The 15,098-nt window shown below is 41.3% G+C and overlaps 2 protein-coding genes across 4 annotated transcripts in view; one reads left to right on the top strand and one right to left on the bottom strand.

The window, feature by feature from the left end:
* The window catches only part of LOC126625760 (COP9 signalosome complex subunit 7-like), a 31,833-nt gene extending 22,490 nt beyond the window's left edge, over positions 1-9,343 (bottom strand). For all 3 annotated transcript variants that reach the window (XM_050294822.1, XM_050294824.1, XM_050294823.1), the window contains exon 1: positions 9,143-9,343. The gene's annotated coding sequence lies outside the window, so the exon portion shown is untranslated. The remainder of the gene's footprint in view (positions 1-9,142) is intronic.
* LOC126625417 (uncharacterized) lies at positions 3,917-6,034 on the top strand. Its single transcript, XM_050294517.1, has 4 exons — positions 3,917-4,298; positions 4,416-4,566; positions 4,707-4,752; positions 4,988-6,034. Exons 1-4 carry the CDS (start codon positions 3,917-3,919, stop codon positions 6,032-6,034), a joined length of 1,626 nt encoding a protein of 541 aa, XP_050150474.1.
* Positions 9,344-15,098: the final 5,755 nt, after the last annotated feature.

Below are 15,098 nucleotides of genomic sequence, written 5' to 3'. Positions count from 1 at the left end.
ATCTAAGTTCCTAGCCCTCGGGCATATAAGATTTGATCACCCTAAAAAGTCCTTGGCCTCAAGGCATAAAAAAGAACCTGATGTGGACTTAACCCATCCACGACAAGCTTTGATAAACAAGAAGTCCGAAGTTACTTGGGGCGCAAGTAATCGACCTGCCACTTAGTTTTATTTCTGTTATATTATGATGACCATATAACGTTTGAGTACGGGATGAATTCTGATGGGAAGCCTCAAGGCCTATTCAAGGCCCCACAAAGGCACCTATTTGGATTCATCCTATTTCTCGGGCAAGAACATTGAGTACAGAAGAGGTTCTGATAGGAAGCCTCAAGGCCTATTCAAGGCCTCACAAAGGCACCTATTTGGATTCATTCTGCTCTTTGAGCTCAAGTAATCAGAAGTATGATGGTTATAAGACCCATATAACTAACAAAAGGAACCTTAAGTGTTTGAGTATTAAGTTAGTTATTTATGGGAAGCCTCAAGGCCTACACCTAAGGCCCCACAAAGGCACCTGTCAATAACTAACATAGTCTCTCGAATATATATATATAATTAAAACTCAAACATCCGTTTTACATCTGCCATGCTGAAGATGGTAGTGGCACGCCTGAGCAATTCAAAGTTAATCTTGATCGTGAGCCTCAAGGCCTACACTTAAGGCCTCATAAAGGCACCTTTCAAAGTTAACTCTGTCCTTCTCTTTCAGTCTTGCCCGACAGGCTTTGCCCGACAAGCCCGCTAGTAAAGTAGAAGCCCGATATAAAGCATCAACCGGCGCCAACCTCTCGGGGAGCTGTGTGCTCGTCGGCCATGAAGCATTCCCCACGGAAATTCCCGCCACGAACATAGTTTTGGCACGCCCGGTGGGATTCTTTGATCAAAGCAATATGTCAAAAGGATCAGAAGATTTCCAAACTGCTTTGTTGCACATACTACAAAGACTGAAGAACGCTTGTGCAGGCTCCAGAAAAGAAGATGACCCGGTTCTAAGACCACCTATCCCTATGTCTTTACCTCATCTTGGGGAGAAAGATGATAGGGAGAAGAGGGGGCTTAAAACCAATCAACTAGAAGAAGCTGCGGTGACGGATAAACATACGGATCCCTTCTCAGATACCCCTATAAATATGATCAGTATGGCCTGGGCGGAGAAGGGAAAAGAGAAGGTCACAAGAGAAGAAGAAAGAAGACTGGTTGACAAACCCATAAATGGGGGGTTAACTTGCCTGAATATCCAAAAGCTGCCATATTCAAAGGAAAGGTGTTATGCAGTAAGTGCCAATGCGAGTGTGAACTCGAGATACCGCTCGCGGGAGCCCTCATAGATCATGAACTGATCAGGAGAAATGAAGAACAAAAGAGAAAAGAGGCACAAGAGAAAGCTCGACGGACTGCAGGAAGGGATACCTCCCGAAGTGTCTTTCAGCGGCTAGGAGGCGATTCCCAACCAAGGGCTTTATCAGAAATATTTCGTAACCATGAAGTTTTTGAGGAGGCAGAGGATAAAGATGCCAAGAAGCCAAAAGAGAGAAGTGTAGGGCATTCTCAGTACGGCCATATGGGAAGAGAGGTCAGGAGGAATAACAGGATAACAAACCCCGTCACAAAAGATAATCCTGCCCGCCTCGGGCGAAAATGGTATGTGGTTGGGAAGAATGGACAGCCCGTTAAGCAAATGGGTGCCTCCATGGTCATAAGGGTTCAGAGGCAACACAAAGCCTACATGAATTCCTTGAAAACCCCAGCGACGTCGGAAGCTTCCAAAAATTAAAAGTTAGAGAAAACGTCATCTGGGGGGAGCAGTCAGCTCCGCTGGAGAAGTAAGAAGGAGGTGGAAAAGGCTAACAGCAAGATTGAAGGCGAAGGAAATCATGTGCCACAAAGCCTACACCCTGGGAAATAAAGAATCTTGAGGAGAGCTCAAGAAGATATGGTTATGGTGCCGACTCTCGGATGGAAGGTAGAGCAGCCTATGTGCTTTGGAACTGTCTCCCCTGAGAAAAAAACAACCTTCTCTATCATTAGAAGATCCCTTCGGGGAAGTTCCAAAACAAACACCATGTTCAAGTGTGAATCAGCTAGAGGGGGCACCAGAACCATTGCTTTCACGAGATGCTATGGCGTGGTTGGATAAGTTCATGGACCAAATTAGGAGCAAAAAAGAGGAACTGCCAGAGCCTAGCAACTTTCATATAAACATGGCGTATGTACTATCTGCTATGTTTTTTGCCCAACCTAATCAGCCCGCAGCCATGGAAGGAGATTATGTAACAACTGAGCCAATGATGGCTCATGTTAATATGGAGATAGCAGAAGAATGAGAGTCGGGAAAAGCTGCATCATCTGAAGCATCCGAAGAGGGTCCTTTAAGGATCTACACAGACAAAATGGTGTTCAGTCGCCCGAACATTTCACTTGCCAATCATCTAAAGCCCATATATGTAACAGCTCATTTGGAGGAAATGCCCTTCAAAAGGATTTTGATTGATGGAGGGGTAGCTGTTAATGTATTACCAGCCAAGCAGATGAAAAAGTTGGGGAGAGGCACAGAAGATCTTATTCCTACAGACCTCACAGTTTCTAGTTTCTCAGGCGCTATCACCAAGACTCTTGGGATATTACCTTTGGAAGTAAATCTGGGGTCTAAACAGATCATGCTGGCGTCCTTTGTGGTGGACTGCACCTCCACCTATGGAGCCTTACTTGGAAGAGATTGGATCCACCAAAGTCTTGCTGTACCCTCCACCCTACATCAACAAGTGGCTGTGTATCATGAGGCAAGCGCAGAAGGGCCAGGCTTTTGGGATATGGTAGAGGCCGAATCACGGCCATTTCTTCCCACAGCCAATAGAGCGGAAGCAAGTTTCTACAATCCCAACATAGGAATCTTGAAGTGTTTTGGAGCAGATGAGAATGGTCGCCCTACCAAGGTGACGGCCCAAAAGCTCCTAAAACAAGGGATGCTCCTTACTAGAGAAGAGTGGGACAGACCTTATATCATCCCAACACCCCTACACCATCAATGATAGAACAAAAAAGGAAAGATCAGGTAATGGTAGTCAGATCCCTGATTAAACGACTGTTGGTGTATGGGAAAGGAAGAAGACAAGAAAATGAGCTCTTAGACAGAGAAGAGCAGGAATGGCAGGGGGGAGCTTCAACCAGCCAGGATGAAAGCAACGAGGAATCTTATCAAGAAGAATTGGAAAGGGCCATTTAAATGGCCGAGTGTATATATGACCTAGATGAGCCAGATAACTTGCCCGAGAGCCTAGAGCTAGTCGAATTTTTGTGTGCAGAACCTGATAAGCCACCACCAAAGGTCCAATATCCTCTGGAAGTTATTAAGCTAGGAACAAAGGAGGACCCAAGACCAATACAAATCAGTGGTTTATTGGAGAGTAAGGATCGGGCACAAATTATCTGTCTCTTGCAAGAATTCAGAGATTGTTTTGCTTGGCATTACACTGAGATGCCGGGTTTAGATGCAACCTTGGTGGAACACAGAATGCCCATCAAGGAAGGATATAAGTCGGTTAAGCAGGCACCATGAAGGATGTCAAATGAGATAGAAGAGAAGGTCAAAAAAGAGATTGAGAGGCTCGTAAAAGCTGGATTTATCAGGCCAGCCAAATATGTGGAATGGTTAGCCAACATTGTACCCGTTTTAAAAGCCGTAACAAAAGCGGTACGATGTTGTGTTGACTACAGAAATATTAATGGTGCTACACCTAAAGATGAGTATCACATGCCCATGGCAGATCTATCCATAGATGCAGTAGCAAAACACAAAGTCTTATCTTTTATGGATGGAAATGCCGGGTATAATCAGATAAAGATGGCCCCGGAGGATATACATAAAACAGCTTTTAGGTGCCCTGGGCATGTGGGGGCATATGAATATCTGGTCATGCCCTTCGAGCTCAAGAATGCTGATGCAACCTACCAAAGGGCGATGAATGCCATTTTTCATGATCTGATTGGCCATAATATGGAGGTGTATATTGATGACATTGTGGTGAAATCCAAGACGGAAGAACAACATCTGATAGACCTCAGGCAGGCATTAACAAGAATAAGGATCCACAAATTGAAGATGAATCCAAAGAAGTGTGCGTTTGGAGTGAAAGCGGGCAATTTCTTGGGATTCCTGGTTCATCAAATAGGGGTAGAAGTGGACAAAAATAAAGCTCGGGCAATAATGGAGTCGCCTTCACCCACCAACAAAGTACAACTTCAGAGGCTGCTAGGCAAAATTAATTTCTTAAGAATATTCATTGCTAATCTAGTGGGTAAGATTCAGCTGCTGACTCCTTTGTTAAGACTGAAGGATAAGGAGAATTTCGAGTAGGGACCACCGCACCAAGAGGCTTTCGATGGTATCAAAGCTTATTTGACTTCCCTGCCAGTATTGGTACCACCTCAGAGGGGAAAACCCTTAAAGCGATATATCTCCGCTTCAGATAAATCAATTGGGAGTTTGCTGGCTCAGAATAATGAAGGCGGGAAAGAGCAAGCAGTGTACTACCTCAGTAGAATTCTGACCGAGGTAGAAACAAGGTATTCCCCAGTAGAGAGATTGTGCTTAGCTCTGTATTTTACTGCCAATAAGCTGAGGCATTACATGTTACCTTGTCACGTGCACATCATCGCCAAGACAGATGTGATAAAGTACATGTTGTCAAAGCCAATGTTAACAGGAATGATTGGGAAGTGGATTCTAGCATTATCAGAATTCAGCTTCCAGTATGTCCCCCAAAAGGCAGTAAAAGGCCAAGCAATTGCTGACTTCTTGGCGGAGCATCAAGAATCTCGAGATGAGATAATCAATATACCAGGAACCCTGGAAGTTACTAATGTTTGGATCCCGCCAAGCAAAGGGATCTCGGGCAAAGAGGAGTGGATTCAGTAGGAGATAAGAAGAGTGGCTGGTTTATGGATTACTCCTTGGAAGTTGTATTTCGATGGTTCTTATACTCAGAAGGCTTCAGGAGCTGGGATTGTGATTATCAACCCTCAAGGGATTTATCATTATTACTCATTTCTCTTGGATTATCAAGGGAATACCAACAATCGGGCAGAATATGAGGCCTTAATAATTGGTTTGGAAATCTTGATAGATCTGGAGGCAATGGAAGTTGAGGTGTTTAGTGATTCAAAATTGGTAATAAACCAGCTAAATGGGGAGTTCAAGTGCAGACATATCACCATGGCCGGATACTATTTGGCGGCCACACAATTGTTGATTTATTGGGATTCTAATATATCGGTGAGTTATGTTCCTAGGGGAGCCAACCTAGCAACTAATGAGATGGTGCAATTAGCCTCAGGCATGCCAATACAGGAAAGAAGATATGGGTTGGATGCCGAGATTCAAAGGAGAAATCTTCCTTCTATCCTGGAAAGGGGATTCAGCCTGGATGTAATGGTTCAGGAAACTGAGATAGAAGATTGGAAATCGCCCATCATACATCATTTGAAAGATCCCTCTTCACCCACCAGCAAGAAGAATAGACAACAAGCAACTAAGTATGTCTTATGGGCGAAAGACCTACTAAGGAAGACTCTAGACGAGTTATTATTGAAATGCTTAGGCCAAGAGGAGTCCATGAGAGTGATGGTCAAAGTACATGAAGGAGTATGTGGAGCACATCAGGCGGGGACAAAGATGAGGTGGTTACTTAGGCGATATGGTTATTTTTTGCCCGACATGGAAAAAGATTGCAAGTCCTATGCCCGAGGGTGTGAGAAATGTCAAAGGCACGGTCCTCTCCAACATATACCCTTTGTGCCTTTAAATCCAGTAGTCAAGCCCTGGCCCTTCAGAGGATGGGCAATGGACTTCATCGGGCAGATTTACACGTCTTCTAGCAAGGGGCACACTTTTATCATTGTAGCAACGGATTACTTTACCAAATGGGTGGAGGCCTCGGCGGTAAAAACCATAACCTCAGCTGCGGTCAAAAATTTTATTGAGACCAAGATTCTACATAGATTTGGGGTGCCCAAAACCATAGTGACGGATTAAGGGCCATCTTTTATTTCAAAAGAAGTTGAAGAATTTGCAAGCAAATACAAAATAAAGATGATCCGATCCAGTCCTTACTACCCGCAGTCAAATGGCCATGATGAATCCAGCAACAAGATTTTGGTAAACATTATCAAAAGAATGGTGATAGATAGTCCGGAAAAATGGCATGAAAAGCTGGGGAATACTTTGTGGGCATACAGAACTTCCAAGAGGGCAGGTACAGGGACAACTCCTTATGCTCTAACCTTCGCGCAAGATGCAGTGCTTCCCATGGAGATCAATGTGAGTTCTGTCAGAATTCAAAATCAGTTTGGATTACACAGCAAAGAATACATCGAAGCCATGTGTCAAGGGATTGAAGACTTAGATGTAGCCCGAATTGAAGCTCTGAACTAGATTCAGGAAGGAAAGAGAGCTGTTGCCCGAACGTATAACAAAAGGATGAAAGCAAAATCTTACAAGGAAGGAGATTTGGTGTGGAAGACAGTTCTTCCTCTAAGAGCTCAGCTTAGGGGTTTTGGAAAGTGGAGCCCGACGTGGGAAGGTCCTTTCATAGTTAGTCAAGTATTAGACAAATGGGGATATTACTTGGCGGACCTCGAAGGGAATTGGCAGAAACATCCCATTAATGTTAAATTCTTGAAAAGGTATTGTCCTACATTATGGGATGTTAGGGATTGTTACATCGAGGAGGATGCAAAGTAAAGTGTATATTCATGTTAAATTCTTGAAAAGGTATTGGTTTCGGGATGCTAAAGTATAGTGTATATTCATCAGTCATTCAAGAAGACAGAAAGACACAAGATTGTTAAGATATTGTTTATTTCATTTTCGACAAACTGGTGAAGTTTACAACAAATTCAATTCAATCCCGATGTACTACGTACGACTCCTTCCAGGTGCAGTGACGTCTCAGCTGGTTTTCTGGTATCTTCATGGATGAATCTGGTCAGGTGATCAGGCTGTGCAGCCAAGACGCGCCTGGTAGAGGATCCTCAGGCAGAGTCATCACCATATATGATGGTGAAGCCTGACTTATCATGGTGACGAGCAGGAAGAGAAGTCTACATGGGAGCACCACCTGACCAAGGGTGTTGGAGATAGCGGGGTGCCTGACCAAGGGTGTTGGGGATAGTGGTTATTTGATGAAAACTCTTTTTCTCATGAAAAGGAATTTTTAGGAAACCCCATTTGAATCTTAAAGAGCTCATTTCTCAGTCTTGGGGAGAAAACTAAGAAGGCAAAAATACTCAGGGTTAATTGAAGCGAAGGTTGAAAGAATTTGGTTGACTGAGCAAAAGGTAAAATCAAACTTGAATTTATAGAAACCTCAGAGGGTAACCCAAAGGTCGTGAGAAGAGCAAGAGACGCATGGTCGTAGGCCTCCTGTCCAGAAAAACACAAGTTCCAAGAGCGGGTATACAAGCATGCGGATATTCAATCAATATTGGCGCCTGGAATTCCAGTCTGAATATTGATTAAAGGGGGCATTGTTTGGGTTGAAACTTAAACTTTGGGCTTAGAAGGGAGTTGGCGCAAAAAAAGAAGGAAAAGCCCGAAGCTCAGCCCAGACCTAGAAAGCAGAAAGGGCATTTCCCGACTAGGTGCAGATCATTTGCACCACTTGCTCACCTACCTTAAGGCCAAGTGGTATAGACCAGCCAGCTAATCAGCCCAAAAGTACTTTATGATGGCAGTACAAGTAAATAGCTGATGAGTCACTATCCTTCAAACTGCATTCGGGCAAGATTATTGCTACAGGAGGCCAAGCCAAGGTGGCTATAAAAGGAGAAAGAGAAGTCAGAATCAAAGACACTCAAACAAACAAACAAAAGTACAAACTCTGCTCAAAGCCAGATTTGCCTTCAAAACGAAGCTGTAGTCAGCCCAAGCCTTCATCCATTTCTGGATAAACCCTTTGTAATAGCTCTGCTACCCTGTGCAAACGCCTGCTGTAGTATCAATTTTCTTTCTGCAAACTCACTTCCCAACCCTTTTTCTAAGCTTTCAAACCTTCTGTTAACCCACAAAGATAAGAAGTTGCAAGACGATCAGCCTTGCCCGACAAGGTTAAACCTTGCCCGACCTTCTTTGTTTTTTATCTTTTCATTCATTAGCCTAGTAATATGTTGTATACTTCAAGTTGTATTCAAGTTATTTCTAGTAATATGGCTATTAAAAGACTCTCTCAGCGCTTGAATCCGATTTGAATATGTCTTCACAATTCAAGCCAGATCTAAGTTCCTAGCCCTCGGGCATATAAGATTTGATCACCCTAAAAAGTCCTTGGCCTCAAGGCATAAAAAAGAACCTGATGTGGACTTAACCCATCCACGACAAGCTTTGATAAACAAGAAGTCCGAAGTTACTTGGGGCGCAAGTAATCGACCTGCCACTTAGTTTTATTTCTGTTATATTATGATGACCATATAACGTTTGAGTACGGGATGAATTCTGATGGGAAGCCTCAAGGCCTATTCAAGGCCCCACAACAGCACTTATTTGGATTCATCCTATTTCTCGGGCAAGAACATTGAGTACAGAAGGGGTTCTGATAGGAAGCCTCAAGGCCTATTCAAGGCCCCACAAAGGCACCTATTTGGATTCATTCTGCTCTTTGAGCTCAGGTAATCAGAAGTATGATGGTTATAAGACCCATATAACCAACAAAATGAACCTTATGTGTTTGAGTACTAAGTTAGTTATTTATGGGAAGCTTCAAGGCCTACACCTAAGGCCCCACAAAGGCACCTGTCAATAACTAACATAGTCTCTCGAATATATATATATAATTAAAACTCAAACATCCGTTCTACATCTGCCGTGCTGAAGATGGTAGTGGCACGCCTGAGCAATTCAAAGTTAATCTTGATCGTGAGCCTCAAGGCCTACACTTAAGGCCTCACAAAGGCACCTTTCAAAGTTAACTCTGTCCTTCTCTTTCAGCCTTGCCCGATAAGCCTTGCCCGACAGGCTCTGCCTGACAAGCCAGCCAATAAAGCAGAAGCCCGACAGAAAGCATCAACCGGCGCCAACCTCTCGGGGAGCTGTGTGCTCATCGGCTAGGAAGCATTCCCCACGGAAATTCCCGCCACGAACACCAAAATCTCAGAGAAAGCGAAGAGAGAAGAATGGGAGGTGAGTTGGACTATGAGGCTGATGAGAGAAGACCCCCTAGAGACTAGAGGCTTGCTTCACGAAGTGCTCGATCACTTGAGCTTGCTTCTACTCTACCTCCATTGAACCCCTCTTTGAGAACGGAAAGAAAAAACCCAGATTTTGCTGGGAAGAGAGAGCTTTTTTTTTTTTTTTGGAAAACGGAAAGAGAGAGCTTGAAAGACGAAGTGAAGGATGAATTTTGGTGTTTTTAGAGGAGGGAATATTGGGTCAGGGTGCGCGGTTTGATTTGGTGCGGTTTTAAGTGAAACCAAAACCAAAACAGTAAGATTTTATGGTTTGGTTTGGTGCGATTTTGAGGCTAAAATCGAAATGAAACCAAACCATTTAGTTCGGTTCGGTTTGGTTTTAAACGGTTTTGGTGCGGTTTCATTATTTGAAAAAGTTATTATGGTTACCTAGTTATATCTTATTTCATTTTCCTTTTATAAACACTTCAATTCTCTTCTATGAGCAACATTTACTGTTTGTTTTTAATTTTGCATGTCTTCTAGTACCTTGTTGGTCTAAGGCATGAAGTAGCTGAATCCACGAGACTGGGCTATCCCCAACTCTTGAGAAAGAAATAGATGGCTCTTCTGCAGCTTGTCTGATGACAGTGTCAAGGGAATCATTTTCCTCCTCTGATTTCATAGTGTACAAAGAGTTTGAGGTTGTACATTTAGCAATTGAGATCTATACACACACAACAAATCCACCAGAGCACCGGGTATCTCTATACAAAATATAAGACAAATAAAAACAAGGTAAACATCTAATGACTAAGTGACATTCTATTGAACTGGATTGAGGCATGAATATGGTTGAGTCCATACTAAATGTATGGACTCAATGAAATGACCAATTAGATTTAATATTTAATAATTTATACGATTTTTGTTTTGGTTCGGTTTCAAATGGCCGAAACCGAAACCAAACCGTTTTTCCTTCATTCAGTTCGGTTTCAAACCGAAATCGTTTTGAAACTGCAAAACCAAACCATTTGGTGCGGTTCGATTTGGTTCATGTTTCGGTTTCAATTTTCAGGTTCAAGTGCCCACCCCTAGGTCCTGTACATTTTATATTTATATTCTTTTGTTTTGGGCGAAATTTATAGTAATGATCAAAGGTTTAGGCGTTTTGGTTGATCGGACTAGGATTTTCTCTTCTCTTATTCTCAACTCTTTCTCTCTCCTCTTTTTACTTTATTTTTTATCGTATTATCTCTACAAAAAAATATAAAATATTGACGTGACTTAATCGTAACCGTTCAAGTAATAAGGAAGGGAACGAGAGAGAAATTAGGAGGAGAGAGAATCTTCCTTCCTATCAATCAACCCAACTGAGTCAAGTAGGGTTAAGTTAAAGTATTATTGATTTACTAAACGAGTAAATTGTAGCAACGATCAATCAACTTTAATTTAATTGGAGCAATGATCCTTCAACTAAAAATTCATGATCATTGGTCCCTTAGCTCATCAAAACGTGCAACTATGGTCCTTTTTATCAACTCCGTCAGAATGAGTCATATTGGAGGACTATTGCTACAATTGGGTTAAAGTTGACAGATCATTGGTAAAGTTTAAGGACCATTTCTCTAATTGGGTTAAAATTGAGGAACCATTGCGGCGACAACTTTTCTCATTTGGTTTTTTATATTTGCCTATTGATTTAGCCTCACATGCATGACATTTGACTCATTTTGACAGAAGTTCTAACGGAGTTGACAAAAAGGACCATAACTGTGCATTTTGATGAGTTAAGGGACCAATAGTCATGACCATTATTACAATTTCCTCTATTAAATTAATAAAAGGCAATTCTTTTAACACAAATCCCTGCGCAGGAGGAATTTTAGAAGAGTGCAAAATAAAAATGAAAATGAAAATTTTATTTAAACCCATATAACCTCTCTCTACACCCAACTTACTCTCCACACCCATGTTACTTTTAATTGAACTCTTAATATCTCTTTAAACCCAATTTACTACCTAAACTACCTTCACAAACCCAATCCAATATATAAGTTTATCTTTACACCCATTTAGAAAATAAAAACCCAAAATCAATGTATCGAAGCTCATTCTATGCGATACATGTCACTTAATCTTTTATGAAGATTAGCACTATCAGCCATGGCATGCACTTGGAAGTGTTCATTGAATTTTTCCTCATAACAATTGGAGGAGACAAAAATTATCTGAAACTCTTTGTCTTCCACTCAAAGCATTTCATAAGTCTCGTCATCTGAGAGGTAAGAGCCTTACAAGGCCTACACTAATTTGCAGAGAAGTAGAGGCACGCCATCTTCCCATTACATGACAATAAGGGTACCTAATAATTTCGTAATTAAAACAAGATTAAGTTTTAATTATCATAATCAAGATTAAAAAAAATTGACCTTTGAAATTGAAGGCATGTTTTTCTATGCTATGAACCTACTTGAAAGTCACTTTCCTATATTTTCAGGAAATTGAAACATTTTCAACATCCAACAACTGAATTAAATTATGATTGATTGAAACAAGAGGAAGACGGGGAAGCTTTTGGAGACTACATACATGCATTTCTATCACCAGAAAAAAGGAACTCAACACCTTCAAATTCAAGGACAATCGCTATATTGCTGCTATGTACTATCATTAGAACTACAAGCAAAGTATAGCCTCCACGAATGAAACAAAAAACAAAGCATGATATTCACACAAGTAGCTAGACTTTAAAATTTTAAATCCTATATATGTTTCAGCTAGTAATTAGGCTTTGACAAAGGGGTTGATTATGAAATGAAACGGAAAAAAAAATTGCATAAATCGATTCATACCTTAATTGAAGGATTCAAAACTTTACAATTATCTTCTCCATCGTTCAAAAAGAGCTTGTCTTTCTCTGTGAGAACGTCTTAGACTTTTAGCTAGAATGAACGGAGGATAAAGATTCGGTGATATTAGGTTTGATTATTGGGTATGGGATAAATTTTAGTTTTATTGTTGTTTGGGCCCAAAATAATGCTTTGGGTTGAGGCTAGAATTGTTCTTGGTCCAATAAGAAATATCGGGAATGTTCTTTACTATGGGCCAAGTCCAGAAGAGTTTGGGTGAATTCTATCAGAATATGGTTTTGCTTGGATAAGGGTGAAGTGGTCGAATCCTAATGCAATAAAGATTCTTTAAAAGTTAAGAATGCTTCAAATAAAAAAGATGCCAAGAATCAAGGGATTGAATCTAAGTGATTAAAAAGGTTGATTCAAAATCCTATGGGTGTTAGGATTGGTTGAAACCTAATCAGATTAGGATGAGGAATTCTAGTCCGAGTAAAATTTTAACTCGGTTATCAAGGAAATTGCTACTATAAATAGATAAGGTAGTGCATCTTTCTAACCCTCTCTAATTCAACACTTAACTGCCCTGCGCAAACTTCTCAAACACTTTGAGATTTTTATTTTCTTTTCTCCAGCCAATACATCTTCAGTTTGGATAAACAGCACTATGGATGCAACCGGTGACGTCTTCAGTTTGGATAAACAGCATTGAAGCTGTAGAATCAATCGACCGAGGAGCATCTTTAGTTTGGATAAATAGCACTGTTGCGAGACCGACTGATTATCTATCCAAGTCTTAGTCTTCGAGGATTTCCGAGTCCTTGTTGGAAGAGGTCATCTCATCAGCCTTCTCGGCGAAGTGAGGTGTTATCAGGCTTGGCACATTGAAAGCTGAGTTTATTTAATGATTGGATATTTGCAAGTACATTTTAGAGTTCGGCATTCAAATGGCCGGACCACATTTACAATCAAGACACTTATCTCTTTTGAGTATTTGTGTACGTACAGTCGGGTACTAGTTCAGCGTACTTATATTTGCACAAATATAATTAGTACGACCGAACCCAGTGCTGACGATTCGTGAACTTCGTACAAACTAGTAGTCTTGTCTTCAGGCTCTAAAACCCAAAGGCTGAAAGGAGTTCCTTCCTCGGCCGCAATCGCAAGATGTAGAAGTCAGCAGCTCACCCAACGCCACATCAACATACATTTTACTCCCCGGCGAGCTCGATCGATGAGTTAGCACACCCCGCATTCGACCGAAGAACGTAGTTAGTTTATTAATTACTTGGCATGCGCGCCACATAGGTTAGGTAGTTTTTAAGATCAATATTTTGGCACACTCAATGGGACCCAGTGCTAATGTTATGAAGTTCATGACCATTAAGACACAGTCAATCAAAAAGAAAACAACTATGGGTAAATCGACTACCAGTTTAGCACTTATAGTTCAAAGTCAAGTCCACAATAACGCGTCGCAGGCACATGATCTTCATGTTGCCGTGACACCTGAAGCCACTGGCATAGTTGACCCAGAAACAGAAATTAATCTTGGTAGTCAGAACCATGATGTCGTGGTCTTCACCTAAACTACCAGGATGGCAAAAGATGGTTTTATCGAAGGCCTGGTATATGATTACGACGACGATGATGAAACCTTTAGTGTACTATCTAAATTTTTTTTTCAATGATGGTTGGAAGAACAATCTCAACAATTTGAGCAAATTTTTTGTCGAGAGATGAAAAGCGTACTTGAAACGGTGCATGAGAACAACTCGATGAATAATAAGTTGCTTGAAATTCTAGTTAACAAAGCTCACAAGAATGACCTCGTCGATCAACCCAAGCAACGCCTTTTTTCTTTTAAATGCTCCATTGAAAGGGAAAAGGTTGTCGTCGATACAGGCCGAGGTAGAACTCACTCGGCCCAGGATGATCGATCTTGAAAAACATACGGTGAGCCAAGCATCAGTTCGACCGAATTTGGCTGAAGAACATAAACAACATTCGTGGATATGGGTGAAGTCCAGAGAATGATCGATTCAGCCTTGAAAAAAAGGCCTAAATTCCCAAAGTGTATCCATCCATATCCGGCCTTTGTCGAAAGGTTTGAATATCCCCGAGGATTCAAGATCCCATATTTCAGTCTCTTCATTGGGGAATCAACCTTGTCCTCATTAGAACACGTGGCTAGATTTACTGTCCAACGTGGAGATGTCAACAGTGATTTCCATAAACTACATATGTTTAATTTCTCGTTGATGGGCACGGCGTTCACATGGTACACTAACCTTCTACCAAATTCTATTCAAAATTGGGATGAACTAGTTAAGAAATTTCATGAGCAATTTTATCGACCCGGAATAGAAGTGTTGGTATCTTCTTTGGCTATGATGGCTCAGTCATCTAATGAGTCCCCAATGGAATTTCTTACCAGGTTCAAATCGGCCAGGAATTGGTGCCGAGTACTTCTCCCTGATGTCAAAATTGTTAGGCTCGCTCAAAATGGCCTAGATGTGGAATACAAGAAGAAATTCTTTAGAGCAAACTTTCGAGATATGTATGAGCTGGCTCAACACGTCGACCAATATGATTATTTGCTTAAGGAAGAAAAAATATCGAACACCTCAACCCGTGGGATGATTTATAAGAATCCAACAATAAGTTATGCATCCACCGGGGGTGACGAAACCCAATACGTCAATATAGACGTGGCTGAGATAGTGATTGATTGATAAACCTTATGTATGCAAGACATTGGCTCACGCTAGTTCCAAAGACATTAAAACGCGTTCAGCCTCTATTGAAGCAGTCGTCAAAACATCAAAGGTATACACTTTTGACATCACCAAGGCTGATGCTATCTTTGACCAGCTATTACTCGCAAAGATCATTAAGCTTTAGCCATAACATGACATTCCTAAGGCCAAAGATTTAAAAGGGAAAACGTATTGCAAGTATCACAACTCAAATAAACACATGACAAATAACTGTATCGTGTTCCGTAATGCCATTCAAAGCTGGATCGACAATGGCAAACTAAAGTTCCCAGAGAAGACACAATTGTTGGTTGATGCTGATCTT

The sequence above is a fragment of the Malus sylvestris genome, chromosome 6 (assembly GCF_916048215.2).
Source record: "Malus sylvestris chromosome 6, drMalSylv7.2, whole genome shotgun sequence".
NCBI classification, from domain to species: Eukaryota; Viridiplantae; Streptophyta; class Magnoliopsida; order Rosales; family Rosaceae; genus Malus; species Malus sylvestris.
The sequence above is the reverse complement of the archived record's forward strand: the minus strand, read 5'-3'. Positions and strand labels throughout refer to the sequence as shown.

Excerpts from the sequence above, each read along its gene's own strand:
- LOC126625417 (XM_050294517.1), top strand. The coding sequence starts at position 3,917 with ATGCCCTTCGAGCTCAAGAATGCTGATGCAACCTACCAAAGGGCGATG. Across the intron at positions 4,299-4,415 it reads ATTCATTGCTAATCTAGTGG|TATTGGTACCACCTCAGAGG; the intron begins GTAAGATTCAGC and ends CTTCCCTGCCAG. Across the intron at positions 4,567-4,706 it reads CTGACCGAGGTAGAAACAAG|GAATGATTGGGAAGTGGATT; the intron begins GTATTCCCCAGT and ends CAATGTTAACAG.